The sequence below is a fragment of the Tachyglossus aculeatus genome (genome assembly GCF_015852505.1).
Source record: "Tachyglossus aculeatus isolate mTacAcu1 chromosome 12 unlocalized genomic scaffold, mTacAcu1.pri SUPER_6_unloc_1, whole genome shotgun sequence".
NCBI classification, from domain to species: Eukaryota; Metazoa; Chordata; class Mammalia; order Monotremata; family Tachyglossidae; genus Tachyglossus; species Tachyglossus aculeatus.
Genome location: NW_024044828.1, coordinates 2786419 through 2804708, shown reverse-complemented (window position 1 = coordinate 2804708; position 18290 = coordinate 2786419). Strand labels below are relative to the sequence as shown.

General features: G+C 41.9%; 1 protein-coding gene and 1 non-coding gene across 3 annotated transcripts in view; both read left to right on the top strand.

The window, feature by feature from the left end:
- The first annotated feature begins 821 nt into the window (after positions 1–821).
- Positions 822–18290, top strand: part of KMT2E (lysine methyltransferase 2E (inactive)) — a 65463-nt gene continuing 47994 nt past the window's right edge. The window contains exons 1-2 of one of the 2 annotated variants that reach the window (XM_038740943.1): positions 822–909; positions 6012–6196. In XM_038740943.1, the coding sequence (XP_038596871.1) occupies positions 6126–6196 (71 nt within the window). In that variant the 5' untranslated portion in view covers positions 822–909; positions 6012–6125. The remainder of the gene's footprint in view (positions 910–6011; positions 6197–18290) is intronic. The other variant, XM_038740945.1, reaches the window with a different exon arrangement.
- On the top strand, positions 12056–12261 carry TRNAF-GAA. Its single transcript has 2 exons — positions 12056–12092; positions 12226–12261. It is a non-coding gene; the product is annotated as a tRNA-Phe (tRNA).

The window sequence follows — 18290 nt, the reverse complement described above, 5'->3', positions numbered from 1 at the left end:
TTATTTTGTTGTGTGTCTCCCCCTTCTAGACTGTGAGCCCATTGTTGGGTAGGGACCGTCTCTATAAGTTGCCAACTTGTACTTCCCAAGCGCTTAGTACAGTGCTCTGCACACAGTAAGCGCTCAATAAACACGAATGAATGAATGAATGAACCCAGAGATAATATCTATTTGTGGTTTGTGATTTTTTTCACCTAATTTCCAGAGGCATTAGTTACCATCATTCTAGGTATGCGTTTTTCTATCTACCAGATGAAAGAAGTTTTCATCTATAAATTTGGGTGACATATTTCAAATCAGGAAGTGCTGCAGAATGTCAGTCAGCATTATTTTAGCATCCAGTATGTGGGGTGTACGTTATGTAGTTCCATTCTGTGGGGTTTTTTTGGGAAGGAAATGTGGCAGTTAAAGTATGTAGTGCTAAAATAGATCCTGGGTCATGTACAGCTCTTGTATAAGAAAGAGTACAGTACTTAGATGCTGTATGATCATTGCAGCGAGGTAAAGAAAACCCCTTTAGAATAAGATGGGGAGGAAATTAATACTCAAGATTTACAGTTGAGTAATCAACTGTAATCAAGCAATTGCTGACACTACTTGGGCAGAAGATATAGAAATAGTTAATTTTAAATCATATCTCTTCAGACTTAAATTTAGCCTCAATACTTATAGTCTGCACACAGTTAAAACTGCAGTGTGTCCTTGTGTCACATCTTCCATGAGTTTCTCTACTTTTTCCTTCTTACTCCAGACAGTTTGTGGAATATATCTATTTTTTTAAAACTGAGTACATTGGTTGGATTTCTGCCTTAAAGTGATCAAGACTCTCTACATTAGAAGGCTGTTCTATCGAAAAGCAGCTTTCACTATAATACATGTGCAGCAGGTGGAAAAAAAACACTGTAAGAGGTAAAAAAACAAATTATATCACTTGTTTAACTTGTGAGATCTTTGGTTATGTCTTGAAGATCACTGGACCAAATGCACTTCCTTCTGGCTGAGGACTGATATAGAAGATTATTCTGATTCATGATATGCTGAGCTATTTACTTGGAGAAACAGAATATCAAATTGAGCAATCTGGGAGTACCTAAAGATTTGGGCTTTTTTTTTTTGAGAAAACATCTGGTTTGAGTGACTAAATTAGGGATAAAAATATTTGAACCTCATTAAGCTCAGTCAGTCATATTTATTGAGCATTTGCTGTGTGCAGAGCACTGTACTAAGTGCTTGGGAGAATACAGTATAACAGTGTAACAGACACATTCCCTGCCCACAACGAGCTTACAGTCTAGAGGAAATTAATGAGGTTTCCCCCCTGGAACTAACTTTAAAATATTTCAACTTGGTCATTGATTTTTAGCATCTCTTTTTTTTTTGGTTTTAGTATTTACTGTAAATAATCAATGGTATTTAATGAGCGCTTGTTAAGTGCAGAGCGCAGTACTAAGTGCTTGGGAGACTATAGTATAACAGAACTAACAGACACATTTCCTGCCCTTAAGTTTACAGTCTCCATGTGTTTTGTTTTTTTTTATTGTGGCACGTGCCAAATGCAGTACTAAGTGCTGGGGTTAGATACAAGAGAATCACGTTGGAAACAGTCCCTGTCCCATATGGGGCTTGTAGACTAAGTAGGAGGGAATAGGATTTAATTCCCTTTTTATAGATAAAGAATCTGAGGCGCAGAGAAGTTAAATCAATTACTGTGTCACACAGCAAGCAAGTGGCAGATCTGGGAATAGAACCCAGGCCCTCTGATTCCCCGGTCCATTACTCTTTCCACTAAGCCATGCTTGCTTCCCACGAATGAAGTGTTAATTTGATTTTGAACTGATTGGGAAAATGAAGTTAAAATTATAGCCTTCCTTTGAATATGTAGGGGTGAGCTAGCAGTACTCAAATTATTGTGATTTATAGAAGTGCAATCAATCAGAGGTATTGTAGTCCTTTTGTCCTTTGCTAAGTGTTTGGGAGAGTACAGAAAGAGTAAGTAGAAACAATCTCTGCCTTCAAGGAGTTTACAACCTGGCGAGAGAAGCAGACAATTGCCAAACTTTGTTGTGTGTTAGAGGCTGTACTGTTATGTAGCAGTCATATTTGGGGAGCCAATTGCTGCCACGGGATTTTTCCCCAAGACCCAGGCTCTTTCCATTAGGCCACCAGTTTAATGTTTTTCCACTAGGCCACTGCTTCCCATGAAAATAATGGGAATACTAGCCTGTTATGTGACCTTTCTGCCTGTTAATCATCTGTGAAAGAGGAGTAAAATTACCCACTTTCTCCACCTCTTGGAAATTGTGAACTCCCTGTGGGGTAGGAACTGTGATGATCCATTTGTGGATACTCTTTTGCTCTTTGGGGCTATCACTAAACATGTTGGTAGTTCATAATAATAATGATGGCATTTGTTTAAGCACTTACTGTGTGCCAAGCACTGTTCTAAGTGCTGGGGGGATAACAAGGTAATCAGGTTGTCCCACATGGGGTTCACAGTCTTAATCCCCATTTTACAGAGGAGGTAACTGAGGCACAGAGAAGGGAAGTGACTTGCCCAAAGTCACACAGCTGGCAAATTGTGATTATTTGGATTAGAACCCATGACCTCTGACTCCCAAGCCCGTGCGCTTTCCATTGAGCCACGCTGCTTCATGTTAGTTCATGGTAGTTCGATTCCCTCAGTTCTCCCGTACTGTCTGTTTCCACTTTTCATTTTGGATAGAAGGATGGAAACTTTATTCTTGCAAATCATCCCTGTCTGGCTAGAATGTGATGGATGTTAGTTAATAATTGTGGTATTTAAGTACTGAGGTGCCAGGCACTGTGCTAAGCGCCACTTGCATATTGTGGCACTGGCCAAGGTGTATATGCTCTAATGTAAATTTTTCTTAATGTGAGATTCCTCAAGAATATAGTCATAGTAATAATAATAGTATTTATTAAGCACTTACGGGTGCACAGGACTGTTCTAAACTCTGAGAAAGAGAATGCAAGTGGGAATTAGACACAGAGCCCCATTTTAAGGAGAAATTGAATGTCAGATTTATTTCCTTCCTAAGAGAAATAATGCTCCTTGTTTTTAAAAGCGTCTTTTTTTCTTGATAGTGGGATTTACTACATTTTTTTGTTCTTCTGTGAGCCCCATGTGGGACACGAACTGTGACCAACCTGATTTACTTGTACCCACTCCAACCCTTAGTACAGTGCCTGGTACATAGTAAGCACTTAACAAAGACCTTTTCTATTTTTATTACTATTATTATTTTCTCCCTCTGCAGCTTCATGGTATTTCTGTATCATTTCCTGGAAGGAAGCTCTTTATTCTCAGTCCATCTCTTTTAGGTGTTCTTGACTTGAGTTTTGGTTAACACCAGTTGTTTTGAAGCACATCAAAGTCTTTTTTTTAAAAAAAAATGGCATTTGTTAAGCATTTACTGTCTGCTGTATAAAGTGCTGGGATAGATACAAGATAATTAGGTTGGGCCCAGTCCATGTCCCATACAGGGCTCACAGTCTTAATCCCCATTTTACAGATGCGGTAACTGAGGCACAGAGAAGTGAAGGGACTTGCCCATGGTCACACAGCTGACATATGGCAGAGCTGGGGTTATAACCCAGGTCCTCTGATTCCCAGGGGATTGCTGAGGCAGTCTTTGGTTATGCTGCATTTTTTTCCCCTTCTCTCATGCTTCAACCTCTTCAACCACACTTTTTTTCTCCCTTATTACACGTCTCTATTTTTTAAAAAAAATGTCATAAGACCAAAATAAGCTTGATACCACCAGTGCCACTGTCTTATGAAATGGTGGCACCCAGTTACGGAGCTTTGTTGGTTGCAAATAGCGGCCTCAATTTAGTATTTTCTAGAAAGGATAGATTTAAGAGCTAAGATATATGGATGTTTCTGTAGATAGATCTCCAGCTGAAATTAATCCTGTCCAAAAATGCATATGTGTTTTTAGAAAGGAATGTATTGTTTATCTCAATCCACTTTTAAATAGAAACCATCCTCTAGCCATCGCCATATATAATCTTAACAGTGTGAGGCCTAGATTGAAGGGGACCCAAATACCACATTTTCTTCAGACTGGCAAAGCAGGAACCCTGTAGAACTCTTAGTATGAATCTACCAAAATTGTACCTCTAGTCCATTTCCCAAACTTTAGCCTAGCCAGTTCATCCTCTAGGTAGCTGGATTCCTTCTGGTGGGGAATAAAGGGGAGGTTGTTGCTGCTGAGGCCTTCTGGAATTGTTTCAGATTTAGAACTCCAAAGTACCCATTCGTACACCTGAAAGAACACTTGCTGTTAGATATCTGGTAGTAAGTGTGGAGGGGGTCTTTTGAGAATCACTTGAAAGGCATGGAAAATGAGCCCCAGTTTTACCCCTGAGTGTCTTATATCACATTTCGTTTTATGTTTATCAAAGGTCAGCCAGTCCTTTTCCAAACCTGCCTAGCAAGAAGTCCAGTGTGTATTTTTCTGTGGATCCAGTGATGTTATCAAGCAGATCCATAACCAGGTGTGACATAAGCAACAAATAGTCCACTACTGGCCTCCTTCATCCCAAGTGGGCAGGATTTTTTTGAAAAATGGGTAAAACTGCTTAGTCTAGCCGGGACTGTGTCTTTTCCTTCTCTGTCTCTCCTCTGTTCTTGTACAGCTTTGCCCACCTGCCCCCTCCCAGCACCCAAAGAGAGGAAGTATTCTGCTTTACTACCTCACATTCTGCACTCAAGTCTGTCCATTGAAAAAGACACCCACAGTCCTTCTAGCCAGCTGATCCTCCCCGACTTGCTTTCCATGCCCAGTTGTGGCCCTCCCCCTGAGGATCCAGGCGCTGAAAGGTGAAAAAAGGAAGACACACACAAGCATCAGAGATGCTTGTGTGGAATGTTGCCATAGCTTTGTGAGCCGGGAAAGGGTCCACCTCCCCCATCCCAGCCCCGAGCCAGGGAAGAATCAGAAACAGGAAATCAATCAGGAGTAGGGAATGGAAAGACGGAAAAGAGCAAGAGAGAATCTGAGAAGACCTTGATTCCCCCCACCCAGTTCTCTGAGCTCTGCGGAACAATTTTTAGCCTAACCCATAGTACTGTAATTTGGTGGCATTCTCTTCTGAAATAGCAACTTTGTTATAGACCAGGCAGGGTGGGAAGCTGGAGTGTTACGTATAGGGAGAGCGCATGGGGCAGGGGATAGTGGAAGATCTGTGCAGCAGAAGGGAGAAAATCGTGGACGTGGATTCATCAGGGTTGGGAATTGAGGTGGCATGGAGTTGTGACAGCTGTGGAGTTGTGGGTATGGAAGAGGAGAGGAAATGGTCTTCTACTGTAAGCCCATTTGCACAAATTTGGAAAATTAGCCCGTTGTGCTTCCGTCTCCTTCTCTGTGCTTTAAATGATGTCATGATATAGGTCACTCTGGAGATAGTCAAATCATGGCTCTGTCTGATTTACCTGCCTCTCGCTCACTCCAAACCCTTCTGTCTCCCCAACCACTACCCCCCCCCAACCATTATGTAGCGCTTTTCAGAATTGTCCAAAGCTCCTTAAACCAGCTGCCAGCATGTGGGCATTGCTGTCATCCCTTTTCAGTCGCCAAGATTATAACAGCTTTGATTTTTGGTCTTGTGATTGGAGCAATCGCCAAAGAGTCCCCCTGTGCGGTTCCTTAACTCTGTTTAAATCAACACAATTACTGTATTGCCTTCTTGCTTTTCCTGCACTTTATTTCCAGTTCCATTCTTTTCTGGAATAAGAGTTCTGAAAGAATGTCTTACTTTGGATTATATATAAAATGTTGATATTCTGTTTATTAATGACAATCCAGCCTTGCAAATAGCCCTTTTAGTACTTGCCTTTGGAAAATGATGCTAATTTATCCCAATTTTATTTCCCATTTCTATGTTATTTCTACAAAGAATAATATTAAATGGTTGTTAGACTATTTTCCTAATGTTATCTTTGAGTCATCTCACCATTGCTTTTATCTTCCTTTTTTTTAATACAGGGTTTGTGGATGCACTTAGATGTTTGCAATGAGCACTGTGGCTGGCATGCCCCAGTGTTTTGGATACCAATGCATAGGACTCCGTAGTAATCGAATTTATCAGAAACGAACGTCATGAGCATAGTGATCCCATTGGGGGTTGACACAACAGAAACTTCATATTTGGAAATGGCTGCAGGCTCAGAGTAAGTATGATTCGAGCAATATATGTCGGGGCGGAGAGGTAAGGAAAAATATTACACATGCATGTTGGTTTGGAACTAGTATTTAATTTGAGTGTGTGCATACTCACAAACCTATTCCCCATTTTAGGTAGGTATTGTAGTTAAGTTTTATATACAAATCTAAAGTGTTTAATTATGAGGTTATAAGGAACATAAAGTTAATAAATCAAAAATATTTAAGTGAATATGTTTAATCTTTACAGGTATGTTAAATTGAATTCTTTTCTAATGGGTTACCCTTTCCATTTATTTAAATGATGGGTATTTTATCTTAGAGTGAAGGCTAATAGGATTTTTGGTTGTGGGTCCAGTCGTATTTAGATTGCAGAATTAATGTTATTCTAGACTTCCTCTTAGCACAAAAACATGTGACTCAGACAAGCCAAATTTCCCCCAAAAGAAGGGGGGATGACAAAATCCTAATGATTAAAATGAGGAAGCCGAGTATTGTTATAATGTGCTTATTATGATCTAGTATTTAGTATTGAGAGAATCACTTAGAGCCTAACTTTGAATGGTGCGGCTGGAGAAATGACTGTACAGTTGAAAATTAAGTATTTAAAAAGGCTGCATAAGGATAAAATGTTGATTTTTTTTTTTTTTTAATTGAACCCCAGGTACTGAGTTGGTATTTGGGAGGGCAAGTGGGAGAGTTTATCCAAGAGAGCAAAATCGCCAATTTTAAATCATCTGAGTTTATCTCAGTCCAATTAGAGTCCTTGGCTTTGTACTGTACCAGTGACCTGATTTCAAATTGCTCATGCCCAGTGACCTCTTATGGCCAGCTGTGTTTGATGACTTAGAGTACCCCAGCCAGGGAGTGCCATGTGTAAAATATTTCCCTTTTGAGGTGGTAGTTGATTGGCGCAGGAGTCCCACATTTTACCCTGTTTGTCGCCACAGTCAGCGTTTTGGAAGTTGAATGACTGGAAGAAAGTGGGGGGTAAGGGCTTTTCCTCTGATTTGACAATCTCCTATTTCCGTGTGATGCTAGCGATGATGTCTGAGTCCAGACATCGTTGCTTGGTGTAGTCTTTGAGTAGTAAAATCAGTGGCCACCAGATGACCAGGATCCCCCAATCTGGGGCGAAAGGGTTATAGGGCTTTCCTGTACCTTGGGGCACAAGTGCTCTGCACACAGTAAGCGCTCAATAAATATGATTGGCTGACTGACAACACAAGCCAATTCATTCAATCATATTGAGCACTTACTGTGTGCAGAGCACTGTACTAAGCGCTTGGGGAGTCCAAGTTGACAACATATACAGACGGTCCCTACCCGACAGCGGACTCACAGTCTAGAAGGGGGAGACAGACAACAAAACAAAACATACGTGGGGCTATTAGGTTGCCAAGCTTTAAAGCTGCCTAGCATTCCTAAACCATCCTACCCTGATTAATTGTCTTTATACAGAAATTTAGCATTGATTCTGCTAGGTCTTTAGACTTCAGTATCTATTACAATATTGGGACTTTTCTAAAAGCATTTGCAAAATTCAGTGTTAAAGTTGTGGTGCAAATTGATAGAAACATACATGGCTATATTGTGGCGTACTTCAGATGTAGGCACAATATTGTCTTCTAGAGCCTTAGCTAGGCCCTCAGGGTTGGGTCGAGCTGAGTATTGGATTTGGATGTGCCACCAATACTTCTCCAGTAGCTGGTCACTTAGTCATATTTATTGTGCACTTATTATGTGCAGAGCACTATACTAACTGCTAGGGAGAATACAATATAACAGGCACATTCCATTTTCACAACGAACTTACAGTCTAGAGGGAGAGACAATAATTAATATAAAGAAATAAAATTATAGATATGTACACAAGTGCTGTGGGGCTGAATAAAGGTCTAGCTAGACTTGTTAGATCAAGGGTGAGCCCTTGCCCAATTGGAAGCGACCCATATCGCATATTCCAAGAGTGCCGCTGTGCACGTGTGATATTTTGCACAGGTGCATTCATTCCCCGGGGCTGGCTGGGCTAGAATTTCCAGCAGCCCGTAGGGCTATTGCTCATTTGGGACAGCACCCCTGAGCCGTGAGGCCCAGACTCCTGTCTCGTTCAGCCTGAGTCATTCATTCATTCAGCCGTGTTTATCGAGTGCTTACTGTGTGCTAAGCACTGTACTAGAGAAGCAGCGTGGCTCAGTGGAAAGAGCCTGGGCTTTGGAGTCAGGGGTCATGGGTTCGCATCCCAGCTCTGCCAACTGTCAGCTGTGTGACTTTGGGCAAGTCACTTCACTTCTCTGGGCCTCAGTTCCCTCATCTGTAAAATGGGGATTAAGACTGTGAGCCCCCCAGTGGGACGACCTGATCTCCTTGTAACCTCCCCAGCGCTTAGAACAGTGCTTTGCACATAGTAAGCGCTTAATAAATGCCATCATCATTATTATTATTATTATTATTATTACTAAGCGCTTGCGAGAGGACAGTATAGCAACAAGCAGACACATTCCCTGCCCTCAAAGAGCTCACAGTCCAGAGGGATCCCTGTCGAGTCTGGACTTGAACCCTATAGACTGGGGGTCCGCCTGGCAGAAGCCAGAATCCCAGTGGGTCACATTTTCCCAGCCAGAGGGCTAGTCTACACAGGACCCTGTGGCTATCTTTTCTTCACTTTAGGCTACCGCTTGAGCGTCATCCACTCCATCGTGGATTTATTTATTTATTTATTTATTTATTTATTTATTTATTTATTTATTTGTACATATCTATTCTATTTATTTTATTTTGTTAGTATGTTTGGTTTTGTTCTCTGTCTCCCCCTTTTAGACTGTGAGCCCACTGTTGGGTAGGGACTGTCTCTATATGTTGCCAATTTGTACTTCCCAAGCGCTTAGTACAGTGCTCTGCACATAGTAAGCGCTCAATAAATACGATTGATGATGATGATCGTGGTTGGAGCACCTCAGATTTGTGGTAGCAATTACCCTTTCCTTCATAGTCTCCCCAGCTTCCCCTTTTAGCCAACTTGGATATTTTCTCCAGATCTGAGTACTTGAGCTAATATGGTTATCTTTCTCTTAAATTCCTAGAACAGTGGCATCCCAGCAAGAGCAAGAACTGATTGGAAGGAATGAGCTCTGTCCGTTCCGTACAAAGCTAACTCTCATTTCAGGTCTTGTCTAATAAGAAACAGCTGGCAGTTAGCGCTTATAACTTTTAGTCTGTTTACATGCATTGATATACCTGTAGATTTGTATCTCTAGCCGAAGGTGTAATTCCATCTGGGCTCCAGGCCGGCATAAATGATCTTGACTAAGGTTTTCCAGAGGGTCATATCTAGGCATATGAAATAGTGCCACTAGTTTAATTCTCTTGATTAAAGGACTTTATGGTCTTAGGCATTGTGGACAGTGTTTCTCGACTTTTCCCCCCCCTCCTCTATTCATCTTACCTATGTGCTTAGAACAGTGCTTTGCACATAGTAAGCGCTTAACAAATGCCATTATTATTATTATTATTATTATTTATTAATTAATTAATGTAGATGCCTTATACCAGAGCTGTAATGCAGCTGGGAAAACATTTAGTCAGGGAAGAGGAGGGGCCACCAGAAAGCTTTGCTTAGTCAAAGTGGCCCCCTGGCCAGTTTGGAAGTCACTCCACAGTGGATAGAGCACGGACCCAGGAGCCAGAGGGTCATAGGTTCTAATCCCAGCTCCACCACTTGTGTGCTGTGTGACCTTGGGCAAGGCACTTCACTTCTCTGTGCCTCAGTTACCTCATCTTTAAATGGGGATCGAGACTGTGAGCCCCATGTGGAACAGGGTCTGTGTCCAACCTGATTTGCTTGTGTCCACCCCAGCGCTTAGTACAGTGCTTGGCATGTAGTAAATGCCTAATAAATACCATTATTATTATTATTATGAGACTAAATGATCTGTAGTCCACTTTGTGAAAGAAAAAAAGGTGCATTTATAGAGGTTAGTTGTGGGGGGGAAATATAATGACTGAATCTAGTAGTTTACTCTCATTCATTCATTGTATTTATTGAGCGCTTACTGTGTGCAAAGCACTGTACGAAGTGCTTGGGAAGTACAAGTTGGCAACATATAACCAGTTTCAACCTGTCACTGTCTTATTTCTCTTTCTGTATTTGCCTTCAGTGCCCAGTACAGGGTTCCATAGTAGCCACTCAGTAAATTCTTGTAATACTGATACTGAGTTGTTGCTGGCAATCGACCAGCTTGTAAAATGGTTCTTAGCTATATAGTGGTGAGTGTGTGTAAAAGTAATAAGAATTAAGAATTTTTGTGAAAGCCATAAAGTGAAGTTGTTTTGGTGGAAGTGGGTGTTTGGATTCTTAACTACAAGCGTTTTTGATGGGGGTGAATAAATGAACAGTCTTAAAACTATTCAAATTTGTTGTAGGCATGTCCACAAAATAAGTAAAATAATGCTCATTTACAGAATTCTATTAGAAGAAAAGGTGTCAAAATATGTAATTGTACTGGCTCTTTTCAAAATAATCAGTGATATTTAATAATAATAATAACTATGGTATGGTATTTAAGTGCTTATTTGCCAAGCACTGTTCTAAGTGCTGGGTCAATACTAGGTAAGCAGGTTGTCCCACATGGGGCTCACAGTCTTAATCCCCATTTTACAGATGAGGTCACTGAGGCACGGAGAAGTTAAATGACTTGCCCAAAGTCACACAGCACACAAGTGGGAGAGCCAGGATTAGAACCTATCACCTCTGACTCCCGAGCCCGGGCTATTTCCAGTAAGCCATGCTGCTTTTCATATTTCAATCAATCAATCAATCATATTTATTGAGCGCTTACTGTGTGCAGAGCACTGTACTAAGCGCTTGGGAAGTACAGGTTGGCAACATAAGCATATTTGAGTGCTTATTTGAGTGCTTATTGTGTGCACAGCACTGAACTAAGCGTTTGAGAAAATGCAGCATAATTGGTAGACACATTCATCCCTTCCCAAAACAAACTTACAGCCTAGAGGGGGAAACAGACATTCATATCAATAATTTATAGATATATACCTCAACACTTCCTTTGAAAGTTCACCTGTTTCCCTTTTGTCTTCTAAATCAAAACCAAATAATTTTAAGGTTAATGATGGGGCTGCGAATTTATGAAGTAAGCTATTGTAACATTGGACTTCATTATATTCATTCATTCAGTCGTATTTATTGAGCGCTTACTGTGTGCAGAGCACTGTACCAAGCGCTTGGGAAGTCCAGGTTGGCAACATATAGAGAAGGTCCCTACCCAACAGTGGGCTCACAGTCCAGAAGGGGGAAACAGACGACAAAGCAAGTCATCAGAATAAATAGAAGTAAAGCTAGATGCACATCGTTAACAAAATAAATAGAATAGTAAATATGTACAAGTGAAATGGAGTAATAAATGTGTACAGATATATATGCAGGTGCTGTGGGGAGGGGAAGGAGGTAGGGCGGGGGGGATGGGGAGGAGGAGAGGAAAGAGGGGGCTCAGTCTGGGAAGGCCTCCTGGAGGAGGTGAGCTCTCAGTAGGGCTTTGAGGGAGGAAGAGAGCTAGTGACATAAGCTTCCACAGCTTTTTTTTCTGCAGTTTAGCAGTTTTTAAGTTCAATAGAGCCATCTGGTGATAGAACTGAGTAATAACTCTGAAGATTATGCAATATTTTAAATGTGCTTTAACTTGGTAATGCTTTAATACCACAACGTAGCTTAAATCGAAAAACATTTGAAATTTTCTAAAATCTGTAATATTTAAACTAGAAAATATTTATCATTTTTTTTTTTTTTATCGTGATAAAGCAGCAGGGAGGACATAACAGCGTTCGGTGTTTTAGCACCATTCATTAAGCGGGCCAAAATAGCTCAGTTGGGAGAGCGTTAGACTGAAGATTCATTCATTCATTCATTCATTGTTGTATTTATTGAGCGCTTACTGTGTGAGGAGCACTGTACTAAGCGCTTGGGAAGTCCAAGTTGGCAACATATAGAGACGGTCCCTACCCAACAGCGGGCTCACTGAAGATCTAAAAGTCCCTGGTTCGATCCCGGGTTTCGGCACATCTTTGTTTCCAGCGTTTAGAACAGTGCTTGGCACATAGGAAGCACTTAATGAATGCCATTATTATTATTATTATTATTTAATTTTAGCTTTTTTCTTGATTTTTGGTCGGATACATGGCAGTTTGGCTTTATGGTCATAGCACTGTACCATTATTAAAAAAAAATTTTAACTTGCGTTTCTTTCTCATTACTGTACTGAAATCAGAAATTGTTGATGGTCAGAAAACAAAACAGCAGTGAGGTTATAGGCATAGAGCCCTAGTCTCTTGACTGTGATTTAAGGGTCTTATCAGTAAGACAGGAAGTTAATGCAAAAAAATGTTCTCACCCACTAGTCGCCTACCTAAGTAAAAACAAATTTCAACATCCGCGGGGCCCCTGAAATTTGTTTGTTTGGAAAATTTTCAAAAAAATTTCTTTCCTTTTCCTTTTCTTTCAAAGAAACTTTCTTTCCTGTAATGACTGTGTTGATTTTGGGTTCTCGTGAATGGTTACAGACATATTTGGCAAAAATGGATGGCAAGGACCTGAGCACATACCCAAAAACAATCTAGCTAATTGCATTAGCTACCCAAACAAAAGAAAGCTAGAGGAATTTAAAAGGCAATGGTGATAAAGACTCCTAGTAACTCTTCCATCTAAATTGGAAGGTACTTAGAAGTCAAACGTCTGATCTGTTACCTGAGAATTGGGATTTAAATAAGAGGTGGCATTTGGAACCACCTTGTCTGGCCCTGTGTACTCTAAACCCAAAGATAATGAGAACTGACCTTTGAAAAAGAGTGGACCCTTTCTCCCCCTCCTTGCTTCACCAGGCTTAGAAAAGCATAGGGAGTTTTGGGGAGGTAAAATAAGGAAAGATTTTGGTTGGAAGAGGAGAGAGGGTACAAATTCTGGGGTTTCCCCAGTGCACACGAGCCAATCTGGAAAGGAGTGGAGGAGAGGCTGGCCAGGGCTTAAACGACAGGTATGATTTGCTTTCATTTTTTTTCCAGTAGTCTTAAAGTGCACAGTAAGAATGGGTAGATTCAGAGCTGGACAGGAATCATGGGACTCAGTCTCATGGGAAAAGTACATGGCCTGGTGGATTGAGCATGGGCCTGGGTTCTAATCCCGGCTCCACCTGTAATCTGATGTGTGATTTGGGGTAAATCACTTAACTTCTCTATGCCTCAGTTACTGCTTCTGTAAAAGGGGGATGAAGACTTTGAGCCCCATGTAGGGTATGGGTTGTGTCCAGTCTGGCTGGTTCGTATGTATTTTGGCTCTTAGTTCAGTGCCTGGTACATAGTAAACACTTATAAATACCATTTGAAAGTAAAATTAGTGCTGTGAGCTGAATTGAGCCTATGTGCCTCCCAAACTGAGGTGAATATGGGGAGTTTTAGAATTATGAAGTTCTTACGATTTCTCTGTCATCAGCCCAGTTTGGAAAACCTATATTGGGGTGAATTCTGAGTAGGTAATATTTTAGAACAAGTGCCATTTGAACAGTAATAATAATAATAATAATAATGGCATTTGTTAAGCGCTTACTATGTGCACAGCACTGTTCTAAGCGCTGGGGGGGAATACAAGATGATCAGGTTGTCCCACGTGGGCTCACAGTCTTCATCCCCATTTTCCAGATGAGGGAACTGAGGCCCAGAGAAGTGAAGTGACTTGCCCAAAGTCACACAGCGGACAAGTGGCGGAGCCGGGATTCGAACCCCTGACCTCTGACTCCGAAGCCCGGGCTCTTTCCACTGAGCCACGCTGCTTCTCTATAACAGTAGCAGGCTTTTTGTAGGTAAACTCAGGATGCACAGATTTTTGCTCTGTGAGGAAGCAGTTGAGAATTATTAGGAGCCTTTTGCTCCTCTTGAAGTGTGAAACTGGAAAGAGATATATTGCCGTGCCCAATTTGGTGATCCAAACTGTTGATCAGGAGCCTCCTCTGTTTTGTGGGAAGCTTGGTTTTATGGTAGGGGCATTTTTAACACTCAAATCATTTCTGTGTTCAGTTTTAATCACTTTTGCCCTACCCAGCCTTTTATACTTAAATTCTCTATCGTTCAAAATCCGTGAGAATTGAGTTGGTTCTGTTCACTTTATAAGCTGCATAACCTAGTGTCCTGATCAGTGGTATTTCTTGAGCGCTGACTGTATGCAGAGCACTGTACTAAGGGAGAGTACAGTTCAACAGAGCAGTAGTCAAGTCTGCCCTGTGCATGAATCAGATTGTTGTTGCGGAAACTCAAGTGTAATCTAGAGGTGAGAAGATGGCCAAGAAGGATCTGAAAGATAGAACAGCACCTTAGGAGACTAGATTGAGCATTGCAAGAGGAGCTTCTCTTTCCTGTCCCTGTCTCTCTTATCCCTAGACAGGCAGTTCCAACATGAGAAAGGATCAAGAAGGGAAAGAAGCCCCAGAGCTGGGAATTGGACTGGAAGAGATGACTGGTATTACCTCTTAGAGTAGCTCTACTTTTCTCAGTGAATGTCTTTGCCCTCATGTATTCTTAGGTTCCATTACTTTCTCAAGGAAAGCAAATCACAGTCTGGCATAAGAAATGTACACGTTGGGTCAGAGGTTCTGCTAATAGCCTGCTTTATTGAATGTCCGCGTTGGTTAGTTAAGTGGGTCTAAAATAAGCAAACTATCCAGATCATCAGGACCTCTTGCGTTGTTAGGTTTCAGTTATCCAGGCACTTCAGGCCAGCGCTTGGCACATAGTAAGCGTTTAACAAATACCATCATCATCATTATTATTATCGTCATGATCAACAGTCTATTGAAAACTCACTGTGTGCACAGCAACTGGTGATTTTTGTCTTTTTAAAATACCCAGATAAATGTATTTTTTTGGTCTTGTCGAATTAAGTACTTGGAACCTCCTAACTAAATTAGAAGGAGCTTTCTTGGCATTTGGCAGATGAGCGAGATGTTGGAGACAGATAGATCTCTGATGAGTCATCGCCTGGAGAGCGATCTGTATCTGGGTTGACCCTAAGGAGTGGTTACCTCAGGAGAAGAGGAGAAAGAAGTTTTGAAACTTCCCAGGGAAGCCCCCCCATCCCTTCCTCCCTCTAGAATTGTCACCCCAAATGATCTGCGTACTAGGTAGCGATTGATCCCAGCCCTGCTAGGGCAAATGGTCAACAACATGCTAACATTAAACTTTGAGATGCTTGTTTAGACCATCACCTAAGCTCACCAATATAGTATTTTGGAGACTTTCATCTTATTTGGAACCTGAAAATGTGTTGAAAGGTTTTAGAGCTAATAAAATTAAAATCTGTCTTGACATGGAGGACCAGATTATAAATGAATTATGTTGCAGCACTCCGAAATTCTCAGTTTTTATTTGCTTTTGTAGAGTTGTCCTTGGGTTTGAAGATGCTGCTGCTACTGGGAGTGAGATAGAATCCAGGGGTGTGTGTGTGTGTCTCACAGAGAAGCCCTTTGCATACTCTGTCTTTTAAAGGTTCAGTGGTGCCCTTCCCTGGCTCCTTTCCAGACTTAAAAGCCACCCAAGTATTTTGGATGTGTACTGTGTGTTTAGGTAGACCTCTGAATACCTTAGCTGTGGCCCTCTAAAACTCCTCTAAATTAAGAAGTAGTGAAGACTCAAGGATAAAAGCCAAATATGGGAATCAGAGTAATGTAGCTTTCAGTGTTTGCAAGTGGATTGAGTACTTTATCTGCCTCATCGTTCATGGCAGTATTCCAGTAGACTTTGATGTGGTAGGTGAATGTTGAGACTTGACATGAACAGCCTGGGGCAGGGGGGTTGGTGGATTGAGGGGGCTGCTTTAAAGGTGGGAACAAGCCCCAAAGGGCTGAAAAGCCGAGGTCTGGCATTGAAAAATAAATCAATTTTTAATGTTGAAGGGTTCCAAGTCCAGTTGTTGCACCTAGTAAGATTTTCCTAGCCATTTCACGGTCATCTGATAAGGATATTTGAGCAATTGGAATTCGCCATATATCGAATTTTAGGTGTTAAAGCCCTCCCCACTCCTGCCTCACCCGGTGGGCAGGTTCCTTTCGCTTGCATTTCTGATTTACGTCAAAAGGTTTTATTGCAAAGTTCATTACAGTCTCTTTTTGTTCAGCAGAGCAGCTTTCAGGTAGTCACATGTAAAGGGAAAACTTTCTGGATTTACTGTTCTCTTTTAGTGGTAGAAGAGATTACATCTCAGATCCCAGTCCACCGCCTTGCTAGTTATGACTTGCTGTAATTTAGTTTGGGGCTAGAAAGGCAGCAGGCTCTATTAGAGTGGTTCCTTTTCAGGACCCATTCAATATCATTTCACTTGGAGGGTGCTGTATCAAAGGCCAAAGATCTGAAGGGAGGTCAAGCCCCACAGCCCCTTAGCCAAGGGCGGCAGTGGGCGCAGGGCTGCCCGGGTGAGGTGAGGCAAGCAAAGCTCACTGGATTTCTGAGCTGACCGGGCAAGGGTGAGGTGGGTGGGTCACCCCAGCAAGAACTTGAAACGAGTGGGGGCCTCTTCCAGCTCGCAGATGGTGACTTTGGCATGTAACTGGAAGGAGGGGTCTGGCACCCACAGGTGATCAGTCCATAGGGGACATTGCCCCTATTCCCTATTGCCCAGAAATGGGCACCTCTGCCAGTATGCAAAATAACCATTATCAATTCCGTCTATTTACCGTGGCCGTGGTTTCAGTCTGTTTTTCGAAGCTGAATCCCTTCATGCCCAAGGCTTCATCTGAAGTACTTTCCCTTCCCATTCAGATCCCCTTTCCCAGGCAGAGAGAAATAGTCACCAGAGCAGCAGGCAGCAGCTGGAGAAGGTGAGGAAAAAATTGCTGTTGCTGCCATCACCAGTAGCTCCCTGGAGTTTATACATTTGGGGCTGTGCCACTTTTGGTATATTCCTGGCAGAAACACCAGTTCTAGAGTGTTGGTGGTGGCAACAGCAGAAGTAGCTTCTTTTCTTAATCTGCTGTTGATGCTACTGCTGCCTTTGCCTAAATGGCAGTAGCTCTCTAATTTTTGTTGTAAACAAACTTTTGCATACACGTGCAGTGCAGTTGGCAGGTTGCGTGGAAGGTTTCATTCATCTTTCCCTGTGGCAACTTGTTCATGTAACAGTTTTGAAAATGTCTACCCTCTCTTCTAGAGCTCCTTTTATGTTCTTGACAGGGATAAACTGTTCCTCTCTCCCCCACCCTGCCCTCCCCAAATACTTGGAATTGAAGTGAAACAGTGTGTCCTGTTGAGTTTTTGACCCCTGTAAAAGGCCTTCCTTCACTCCTTTCCATTCCTTTGCCTTCTGCTGAAAAGTGGGAAAGCCACTTTGGTACACTCTCAGGAAATATGTTCCAGTCCATTTTTTGATGCCTCTTTCTGTAGATCTGGTTAGAAACTGACACAGGGCTGGACGTCTCTGGAGTTTATCCCATCTTGTCCATCCATCATGCCCATGTACCCCTGGAAGCAGGGGCAGTTCTGGCTTAGTCTGGAGTCCTTACTTTCCTCGCTGGGCTGAACTAAGATTGGATAAGGTTTCAGATTTTAGAACAGCGTTTGGCACAAGGTAAGCGCTTAACCAATACAAGTATTATCTTTGACCCATGCAGACCTAGGAAATGCAGCTAGGTGTATTTGAAGCATTTTGACATGGCTAATTTTCATTATTAGATCCCTGTCTTCCCTGATCTACTTATAAACAGCAATTTGCTCCTTAGTTGTTGCTGGCTACTCTGAATAGATCTTTATAGCCACTCTTCCTCCCATTATTCAGTGGGGTTCTGATGACTCTGGCCCCAGGAACCCATTCTTTCCATTCTCCCTTTTTTCTTTGTTTTTTCTTCCCATTTCTACTTTCTCCACTTCCCTTTTCATGTTACTCTGCTCTATCCCTCTTTTCCTCATCCTTTCCCCTGTAGCCTCCTTCTCTTCCCTCAAAAATCACGTGCCCCGTTCTGAGGACAATGAATGAATAAACTGTACAAAGAGTTAGTCATCTGCTACCGTGAGAAGCAGCGTGGCTCAGTGGAAAGAGCGCGGGCTTTGGAGTCG